Source organism: Haliotis asinina, chromosome 1, assembly GCF_037392515.1.
Source record: "Haliotis asinina isolate JCU_RB_2024 chromosome 1, JCU_Hal_asi_v2, whole genome shotgun sequence".
In the NCBI taxonomy this organism is placed as follows: Eukaryota; Metazoa; Mollusca; class Gastropoda; order Lepetellida; family Haliotidae; genus Haliotis; species Haliotis asinina.
In genome coordinates, this window is record NC_090280.1 from 50,276,295 (window position 1) to 50,288,764 (window position 12,470).

The 12,470-nt window shown below is 43.8% G+C and overlaps 1 protein-coding gene across 1 annotated transcript in view; it reads left to right on the forward strand.

Annotated features, from left to right (window-relative positions):
* LOC137292827 (elastase-1-like) overlaps positions 1-12,470 on the forward strand; it is a 34,740-nt gene that overhangs the window by 21,062 nt on the left and 1,208 nt on the right. Inside the window, exons 2-5 of the mRNA XM_067823862.1 lie at positions 6,918-7,092; positions 8,184-8,277; positions 10,120-10,297; positions 10,588-10,730. Of these exons, the coding sequence (XP_067679963.1) occupies positions 6,918-7,092; positions 8,184-8,277; positions 10,120-10,297; positions 10,588-10,730 (590 nt within the window). The remainder of the gene's footprint in view (positions 1-6,917; positions 7,093-8,183; positions 8,278-10,119; positions 10,298-10,587; positions 10,731-12,470) is intronic.

Consider the following 12,470-nt stretch of genomic DNA (forward strand, 5'->3'; position numbering starts at 1 on the left):
CATCAACGCTCAACACACGTACCATAGATCACACACATCAACGCTGGACAAACATAACTTAGATCACACACATCAACGCTGAGCACACGTACCATAGATCACCCACATCAACGCTGGACAAACATAACTTAGATCACACACATCAACGCTGAACACACGTACGAAAGATCACACACATCAACGCTGAACACACGTACCATAGATCACACACATCAACGCTGGACAAACATAACTTAGATCACACACATCAACGCTGAGCACACGTACCTAGATCACACACATCAACGCTGAACACACGTACCATAGATCACACACATCAACGCTGGACAAACATAACTTAGATCACACACATCAACGCTGAGCAAACGTACCATAGATCACCCACATCAACGCTGGACAAACCTTACTTAGATCACACACATCAACGCTGGACACACGTACCATAGATCACACACATCAACGCTGGACTAACATAACTTAGATCACACACATCAACGCTGAACACACGTACCATAGATCACACACATCAACGCTGGACAAACATAACTTAGATCACACACATCAACGCTGAACACACGTACCATAGATCACACACATCAACGCTGGACAAACATAACTTAGATCACACACATCAACGCTGAACACACGTGCCATGGATCACACACATCAAAGCTGAACACACGTACCATAGATCACACACATCAACGCTGAACACACGTACCATAGATCACACACATCAACGCTGGATAAACATAACTTAGATCACACACATCAACGCTGAGCACACGTACCATAGATCACCCACATCAACGCTGGACAAACCTTACTTTGATCACACACATCAACGCTGGACACACGTACCATAGATCACACACATCAACGCTGGACAAACATAACTTAGATCACACACATCAACGCTGAACACACGTACCATAGATCACACACATCAACGCTGAACACACGTACCATAGATCACACACATCAACGCTGGACAAACATAACTTAGATCACACACATCAACGCTGAACACACGTACCATGGATCACACACATCAACGCTGAACACACGTACCATAGATCACACACATCAACGCTGGGCACACGTACCATAGATCACACACATCAACGCTGGACAAACATAACTTAGATCACACACATCAACGCTGAGCACACGTACCATAGATCACCCACATCAACGCTGGACAAACCTTACTTAGATCACACACATCAACGCTGGACACACGTACCATAGATCACACACATCAACGCTGGACAAACATAACTTAGATCACACACATCAACGCTGAACACACGTACCATAGATCACACACATCAACGCTGGACAAACATAACTTAGATCACACACATCAACGCTGAACACACGTACCATAGATCACACACATCAACGCTGAACACACGTACCATAGATCACACACATCAACGCTGGACAAACATAACTTAGATCACACACATCAACGCTGAACACACGTACCATAGATCACACACATCAACGCTCAACACACGTACCATAGATCACACACATCAACGCTCAACACACGTACCATAGATCACACACATCAACGCTGGACAAACATAACTTAGATCACACACATCAACGCTGAGCACACGTACCATAGATCACCCACATCAACGCTGGACAAACCTTACTTAGATCACACACATCAACGCTGGACACACGTACCATAGATCACACACATCAACGCTGGACAAACATAACTTAGATCACACACATCAACGCTGAACACACGTACCATAGATCACACACATCAACGCTGGGCACACGTACCATAGATCACACACATCAACGCTGGACAAACATAACTTAGATCACACACATCAACGCTGAACACACGTACCATAGATCACACACATCAACGCTGAGCACACGTACCATAGATCACACACATCAACGCTGGGCACACGTACCATAGATCACACACATCAACGCTGGACACACGTACCATAGATCACACACATCAACGCTGGGCACACGTACCATAGATCACACACATCAACGCTGGACACACGTACCATAGATCACACACATCAACGCTGGGCACACGTACCATAGATCACACACATCAACGCTGGGCACACGTACCATAGATCACACACATCAACGCTGGGCACACGTACCATAGATCACACACATCAACGCTGGACAAACATAACTTAGATCACACACATCAACGCTGGGCACACGTACCATAGATCACACACATCAACGCTGAACACACGTACCATAGATCACACACATCAACGCTGGGCACACGCACCATAGATCACACACATCAACGCTGGGCACACGTACCATAGATCACACACATCAACGCTGAGCACACGTATATCTGACACCAGTGCTGTAGAATAAGTATCGTAAGTTATACACACCTGTGCTGGACAAACGTGTTGTTTGTACAGAAACAGAAGGCAAACGTAGAGGATGCTGGTTGTATTACCTCTCGATCGGTTTATTGCTGTTTCAACTTATTGTGGTAGATATGTTCAGTGATATCCACGCAATACATCCACGTATCCACCAAAAACAGACATGGAATAGCTGTTCAGAAGTGAAACTTCCACTTTCGTTGCAGACAGGATAATGTCACCACAACTCTTTATTGACGTTTGGAATCGATATATCTTGATGCATTTTGTGGAACTGCTAGTTTTATTTACTTCTGTTTGTCACAACCTGTGACAGGAGCATCAATACGTCATGTTTCATTGATCATGTGCCTTTAAGTTAGAAACTCAACTTCAGGTGAATGTACCGTAGTGTACTGAACAGCGTTAAGGTGTGTTTTAATTCTGAAGAACATATGTACAGTGTCCAGATAACTGAACAGTACACTACAGTAGTTCGAATACTAAGAGTATCAACAATAGATACAATGCTACCAATATTTACAACAGTTGTAACGCTAACAATACTTACCACATTTATAGAGCTAACAATACTTACAACAGTAACAACACTTACAACAGTTGTAACGCAAATAATACTTAACACATGCCACCAATATTTACAACAGTTACAATGCTAACAATACTTACAACAGTTACTATGCTAACCATACGTACAACAGTAAGAAAGCTATAAATGCTTACAACAGTTATAACGCTGACAATACTTACAACAGTTAAAACGCTAACAATACCTGTAATAGTTACAATGCTAACAATACTTACAACAGTTAAAACGCTAACAATACCTGTAATAGTTACAATGCTAACAATACTTACAACAGTTAAAACGCTAACAATACCTGTAACAGTTACAATGCTAACGATACTTACAACAGATACAACGCTAACAATACCTGTAATAGTTACAATGCTAACAATACTTACAACAGTTAAAACGCTAACAATACCTGTAATAGTTACAATGCTAACAATGCTTACAACAGTTACAACGCTAACAATACCTGTAATAGTTACAATGCTAACAATACTTACAACAGTTAAAACGCTAACAATACCTGTAATAGTTACAATGCTAACAATACTTACAACAGTTAAAACGCTAACAATACCTGTAATAGTTACAATGCTAACAATACTTACAACAGTTAAAACGCTAACAATACCTGTAACAGTTACAATGCTAACGATACTTACAACAGATACAACGCTAACAATACCTGTAATAGTTACAATGCTAACGATACTTACAACAGATACAACGCTAACAATACCTGTAATAGTTACAATGCTAACAATGCTTACAACAGTTACAACGCCAACAATACCTGTAATAGTTACTATGCTAACAATACTTACAACAGTTACAACGCCAACAATACCTGTAATAGTTACAATGCTAACAATACTTACAACAGTTAAAACGCTAACAATACCTGTAATAGTTACAATGCTAACAATACTTACAACAGTTAAAACGCTAACAATACCTGTAATAGTTTCAATGCTAACAATACTTACAACAGTTAAAACGCTAACAATACCTGTAATAGTTGCAATGCTAACAATACTTACAACAGTTAAAACGCTAACAATACCTGTAATAGTTACAATGCTAACAATACTTACAACAGTTAAAACGCTAACAATACCTGTAATAGTTACAATGCTAACAATACTTACAACAGTTACAACGCTAACAATACCTGTAATAGTTACAATGCTAACAGTACTTACAACAGTTACAACGCTAACAATACCTGTAATAGTTACAATGCTAACAGTACTTACAACAGTTAAAACGCTAACAATACCTGTAATAGTTACAATGCTAACAATACTTACAACAGTTAAAACGCTAACAATACCTGTAATAGTTACAATGCTAACAATACTTACAACAGATACAACGCTAACAATACCTGTAATAGTTACAATGCTAACGATACTTACAACAGTTACAACGCTAACAATACTTGTAATAGTTACAATGCTAGCAATACTTACAACAGTTAAAACGCTAACAATACCTGTAATAGTTACAATGCTAACAATACTTACAACAGTTAAAACGCTAACAATACCTGTAATAGTTACAATGCTAACAATACTTACAACATTTAAAACGCTAACAATGTAATAGTTACAATGCTAACAATACTTACAACAGTTAAAACGCTAACAATACCTGTAATAGTTACAATGCTAACAATACTTACAACAGTTTTAACGCTGACAGTACTTACAACAGTTGCAATACTAGCAATACTTACAACAGTCATGAGTGATGGTACTGACGTGGGCGTCTAGTCCCTCTCGCTTACTGGTAGTTGGTAAGAGGCAGTTTTAGATTGGGTTGGGTTGAGTTGGTCTTTACGTCACATCGGCACTATTTTAGCAATATACTGACGAGATCAAGTTTGCATTTATTGCCGTTTTAAGCTCATGGTCCAAAAGGTTTTTGTTACTAAAGCATGTATTTTCTGGCCAGACATAGGGCCACCTACATATCTATTGTGACACACTCCATCTGTCTGGCCAGGCACAATGCCACCAACATCGTCATCATGGAGCATAACATCTGTCTGGCCACGCATAGTGCCACCAGCATCGTTATCGTGACAGAGACACCAACATCGTCATCATGGAACATTCCATCTATCTGGCCACGCATAGTGCCACCAGCATCGTTATCGTGACAGAGACACCAACATCGTCATCATGGAACATAACATCTATCTGGCCACGCATAGTGCCACCAGCATCGTTATCGTGACAGAGACACCAACATCGTCATCATGGAACATTCCATCTATCTGGCCACGCATAGTGCCACCAGCATCGTTATCGTGACAGAGACACCAACATTGTCATCATGGAACATAACATCTATCTGGCCACGCATAGTGCCACCAGCATCGTTATCGTGACAGAGACACCAACATCGCCATCATGGAACATAACATCTATCTGGCCACGCATAGTGCCACCAGCATCGTTATCGTGACAGAGACACCAACATCGTCATCATGGAACATTCCATCTATCTGGCCACGCATAGTGCCACCAGCATCGTTATCGTGACAGAGACACCAACATCGTCATCATGGAACATAACATCTATCTGGCCACGCATAGTGCCCCCAGCATCGTTATCGTGACAGAGACACCAACATCGTCATCATGGAACATTCCATCTATCTGGCCACGCATAGTGCCACCAGCATCGTCATCGTGACAGAGACACCAACATCGTCATCACGGAACATTCCATCTATCTGGCCACGCATAGTGCCACCAGCATCGTTATCGTGACAGAGACACCAACATCGTCATCATGGAACATTCCATCTATCTGGCCACGCATAGTGCCACCAGCATCGTTATCGTGACAGAGACACCAACATCGTCATCATGGAACATTCCATCTATCTGGCCACGCATAGTGCCACCAGCATCGTTATCGTGACAGAGACACCAACATCGTCATCATGGAACATAACATCTATCTGGCCACGCATAGTGCCACCAGCATCGTTATCGTGACAGAGACACCAACATCGTCATCATGGAACATTCCATCTATCTGGCCACGCATAGTGCCACCAGCATCGTTATCGTGACAGAGACACCAACATCGTCATCATGGAACATAACATCTATCTGGCCACGCATAGTGCCACCAGCATCGTTATCTTGACAGAGACACCAACATCGTCATCATGGAACATAACATCTATCTGGCCACGCATAGTGCCACCAGCATCGTTATCGTGACAGAGACACCAACATCGTCATCATGGAACATAACATCTATCTGGCCACGCATAGTGCCACCAGCATCGTTATCCTGACAGAGACACCAACATCGTCATCATGGAACATAACATCTATCTGGCCACGCATAGTGCCACCAGCATCGTTATCGTGACAGAGACACCAACATCGTCATCACGGAACATTCCATCTATCTGGCCACGCATAGTTCCACCGGCATCTTCATCATGACATTAGCTTAAGGGCAATACCAACTGGCATCTCACATCAATATCGCAATCGGCGGTATCATTTACAGCTGTAATAGTGAGAGGCCACAAACTCAGTAGTTACACTGACTTTCATGATACTTTCTCAACATATTGACATGACAAATGTGTGACTTGATACCACGGAATGCTGTTATCACAACATAACCAGTACCGCGGACGCTTGTCAATTGCATACGGATCATGGCACCAGACACATAATGGCCGACCAGAGACTGGCATTCACTTTATCACCAGTGTTGCAGCTTCTACCCTGACACACCTTGCCATAATGACTGTTGATCTTCTGGGATTCTTTAAACGTATCCTGAGGACCTTCACAAGCACTGGACAGCATAGTCTGAAACGACGAAACAACCTAAATTCCTTACATTCATTAGCCATTGTTTCTGTTAGGGCGAAACAGATCCTGTTCTGGTTTCAGGGGCTGGACGAGTCCGAAGGCTGATCGGCGGTAGTGATGCTGTGCCCGGCTCCTGGCCTTGGGTTGGCTCCTTACAATGGTTCCACAATGGCTCCTTCGTCCACATATGTAGCGTCAACATCATAGACGACAACTGGGCTCTCACCGCCGGACATTGTGTTGACAACTCCTCAGTGTGGGTATCTCATATGTTCCTGTAGTTATCTCCACATGTAACCACCACCCACACACCCCATCCCACCCACACAACCCATGTATACACAACACCACATCTTCAAAACCACCAGAGCCTGTGTACGCAACCGTCACAACCCATGTAGACACCAACCACAATCCATGTAGACGCATAAAACAACCCATATATACACCAACCACAATCCATGTACACAACCATCACAACCCATGTATATACCAACCACAATCCATGTAGACGCATAAAACAACCCATATATACACCAACCACAATCCATGTACACAACCATCACAACCCATGTATATACCAACCACAATCCATGTAGACGCATTAAACAACCCATATATACACCAACCACAATCCATGTACACAACCATCACAACCCATGTATATACCAACCACAATCCATGTAGACGCATTAAACAACCCATATATACACCAACCACAATCCATGTACACAACCATCACAACCCATGTATATACCAACCACAATCCATGTAGACGCATAAAACAACCCATATATACACCAACCACAATCCATGTACACAACCATCACAACCCAAGTATATACCAACCCCAATCCATGTAGACGCATAAAACAACCCGTGTACACACCCATCACGACCCAAGCACACAACCATGCATATGCTATGTTCCCTGTGTAGATTCTTGTAATGGCGACAGCCGAAAGCCACCGCCCTCATCACCCACACACATACACACACACATACACACACACACACACACACACACACACACACACACACACACACACACACACACACACACACACACACACACACACACACACACACACACACACACACACACACCTGTCTCTTCACCAGTTTTCCCACAGATGCCCAAAAGGATGCCTGTCTCCTACCTATCAGTTATTCACTTCGCTTCTACTACGTATTTCATCATTCACTCATGGAGCTTAAATGTTCCTTGGATGTTTAAACTGCATGCTCCCTCCCAAGCGTTTCGTCCATCGAAAGATACTGGTATGTACTTTGTGTGTTTCATCATGCTGAAGGTGTTCAGTTATCTCCAGTTTGTTCTGTATTTAGTCCTTTATCAAGCTACAGGCTGAGATTCGGCGTGAAAAATCCCAACGCCACATCTCCAGATCAACAGACCATCGGTGTCTCCAACATCTTCGTTGTAAGTAAACTATGTCTCCTCCCCAGTACCAGTCAGTACTACGTATATCTCCCCCTCAGTATCACCCAGGGTCACGTATATCTCCCCCTCAGTATCACCCAGGGTCACGTATATCTCCCTCTCAGTATCACCCAGTGTCACGTATATCTCCCTCTCAGTATCACCCAGTGTCACGTATATCTCCCTCTCAGTATCACCCAGTGTCACGTATATCTCCCTCTCAGTATCACCCAGTGTCACGTATATCTCCCTCTCAGCATCACCCAGTGTCACGTATATCTCCCTCTCAGTATCACCCAGTGTCACGTATATCTCCCTCTCAGTATCACCCAGGGTCACATATATCTCCCTCTCAGTATCACCCAGTGTCACGTATATCTCCCTCTCAGTATCACCCAGTGTCACGTATATCTCCCTCTCAGTATCACCCAGGGTCACGTATATCTCCCTCTCAGTATCACCCAGTGTCACGTATATCTCCCCCTCAGTATCACCCAGTGTCACGTATATCTCCCTCTCAGTATCACCCAGTGTCACGTATATCTCCCTCTCAGTATCACCCAGGGTCACGTATATCTCCCTCTCAGTATCACCCAGTGTCACGTATATCTCCCTCTCAGTATCACCCAGGGTCACGTATATCTCCCTCTCAGTATCACCCAGTGTCACGTATATCTCCCCCTCAGTATCACCCAGTGTCACGTATATCTCCCTCTCAGTATCACCCAGTGTCACGTATATCTCCCTCTCAGTATCACCCAGTGTCACGTATATCTCCCTCTCAGTATCACCCAGTGTCACGTATATCTCCCTCTCAGTATCACCCAGGGTCACGTATATCTCTCCCTCAGTATCAGTCAGTACCACGTATATCTCCTTCTCAGTATCAGTAGGTACCACGTATATCTCCTTCTCAGTATCAGTAGGTACCACGTATCTCCTCTCCAGTATCAGGCAGTACAGCGTGTTTCCTCATCGGTATTAGTCAGTACCACGTATCTCCTCCCACATATGAGGCAGTACAGCGTATATAACCTCAGCATCTTTACGTACCAGGTTTCTCCTCAGTACCAGTCAGCACCACGTATCTCCTGCCCAGAACCAGTCAATACCACTTATCTCCTCCCCAGTATCAGTCAGCACAACGTATCTCCTCCCCAATATCAGTCAATGCCACGCATCTCCTCCCCAGTATCAGTCAGCACCACGTATCTCCTCCCCAGTATCAGTCAATACCAAGTATCTCCTCCCCAGTATCAGTCAGTATCACGTATCGCCTACCCAGTATCAGTCAATACCAAGTATTTCCTCCCCAGTATCAGTCAATACCACGTATCTCCCCCTCAGTATCAGTCAAAACCACGTATCTCCTCCCCAGTATCGGTCAATACCACGTATCTCCCCCTCAGTATCAGTCAGTACCACGTATATCTCCTCCTCAGTATCAGTAACACGTATCTCCTACGTCATCACAAGGTCATGTTGGACTTATGAGGATATGTGACGTCGTACGTACGTGTTGAATCAGTATAGCGGCTTAATTCCTACGTGGATATATGAGGTCCTGTAGGACATATATCATCAGTATAGCGGCTTCCTACGTGGATATATGAGGTCCTGTAGGACATATATCATCAGTATAGCGGCTTCCTACGTGGATATATGAGGTCCTATAGAACGTATAGCATGAGTAGAGCGGCTTCCCACCTGGGTGTATGAGGTTAGGTAGGACGTATGTCATCAATACAGCGGCTGATCTTTCTTTTTATGACGATTGCCTCAACACACCCAAACGACAACCCAAATGGGAGATATCATCTAATCATTTTCATTTCTTCACAGCATCCTGATTGGTCCCGCCGAGGCTATGGTGAACCAAACGACCTTGCTCTTTTGAAATTTGACAGAAATCTGATCTTTAACGAGAGGACACAACCCGCCCTGTTCAATACTTCCAAATCAAGCACGAAAGTGCCAGATACCAATGACTGCTACATGTCTGGTTGGGGAGCGGAGGCAGGTAGGTCGAGTCTTATTGGGGGAGTAAGTGTGGCTTTACGCTTTTTTCGCAAACATTCCAATATCACGGATACAAGAGAATTTGTGCTTCATACATTATGTCAATGTGGATCTTCAAACGCTTAAGCCAATGTCCAAAGTTGTGTACGTAGACGACAGTGTGATTGGGGACTTGCAAGCTTATTAACCCTACTCAGCAACACGTGTTACAATGTAACAGTTTGTTTTAACTTCAGTAACCGTTGTTAGTTGTGGCGTGTAAAAAGGTTTCATTGAGCATTGTCGTTCAAGATGTCAACTCGACCGTTCCTGAAGCACTGCAGCAAGCATCAACGAGAGTTTTCTCCGATGAAGACTGCCACACGTATTTGAGCAGCGTCCAGCCTCAACAACTCTGCGCCATCAACACCGACAACCCGAACACCATCTGCCATGTGAGTTAGTGTATAACGAACAAATGTGAAAATCAGGAATAACTTCAGTGCTGTCCTACATCACTGTGGGTTCTTCTACCACACGTGAATAAGGTCAGTACTGTCCTACATTACTGTGGGTTCTTCTACCACACGTGAATAAGGTCAGTACTCTCCTACATCACTGTGGGTTCTTCATCACACGGGAATAACTTCAGTGCTGTCCTACATCACTGTGGGTTCTTCTACCACACGTGAATAAGGTCAGTACTGTCCTACATCACTGTGGGTTCTTCTACCACACGTGAATAAGGTCAGTACTGTCCTACATCACTGTGGGTTCTTCATCACACGGGAATAACTTCAGTGCTCTCCTACACCACTGTGGGTTCTTCATCACACGTGAATAACTTCAGTGCTGTCCTACATCACTGTGGGTTCTTCATCACACAGGAATAACTTCAGTACTGTCCTACATCACTGTGGGTTCTTCTACCACACGTGAATAAGGTCAGTACTGTCCTACATTACTGTGGGTTCTTCTACCACACGTGAATAAGGTCGGTACTCTCCTACATCACTGTGGGTTCTTCATCACACGGGAATAACTTCAGTGCTGTCCTACATCACTGTGGGTTCTTCATCACACGGGAATAACTTCAGTACTGTCCTACATCACTGTGGGTTCTTCTACCACACGTAAATAAGGTCAGTGCTGTCCTACATCACTGTGGGTTCTTCTACCACACGTGAATAAGGTCAGTACTGTCCTACATCACTGTGGGTTCTTCATCACACGGGAATAACTTCAGTGCTGTCCTACATCACTGTGGGTTCTTCATCACACGTGAATAACTTCAGTGCTGTCCTACATCACTGTGGGTTCTTCTACCACACGTGAATAAGGTCAGTACTGTACTACATTACTGTGGGTTCTTCTACCACACGTGAATAAGGTCAGTACTGTCCTACATCACTGTGGGTTCTTCATCACACGGGAGTAACTTTAGTGCTGTCCTACATCACTGTGGGTTCTTCATCACACGGGAAAACTTCAGTGCTGTCCTACATCACTGTGGGTTCTTCATCACACGTGAATAACTTCAGTGCTGTCCTACATCACTGCGCGCTCTTAATCACACGGGAATAGCTTCAGTACTGTCCTACATCACTGTGGGGTCTTCGTCACACGGGAATAACTTCAGTGCTGTCCTACATCACTGTGGGTTCTTCTACCACACGTGAATAACTTCAGTGCTGTCCTACATTACTGTGGGTTCTTCTACCACACGTGAATAAGGTCAGTACTGTCCTACATCACTGTGGGTTCTTCATCACACGGGAATAACTTCAGTGCTGTCCTACATCACTGTGGGTTCTTCATCACACGGGAATAACTTCAGTGCTGTCCTACATCACTGTGGATTCTTCTACCACACGTGAATAAGGTCAGTACTGTCCTACATTACTGTGGGTTCTTCATCACACGGGAATAACTTCAGTGCTGTCCTACATCACTGTGGGTTCTTCATCACACGGGAATAACTTCAGTGCTGTCCTACATCACTGTGGGTTCTTCTACCACACGTGAATAAGGTCAGTTTCTGTTCTGCATCACTGTGGGCTCTTCCATCATACGGTAATAACTTCAATACTGCCTTGCGTCACTTTGGGCTCTTCTATCATAGGGGAATAACTTTAGTAATTTAATGCATCACCGTGGGCTCTTTTATCATAGGGGAATAACTTTAGTGTTGTCAT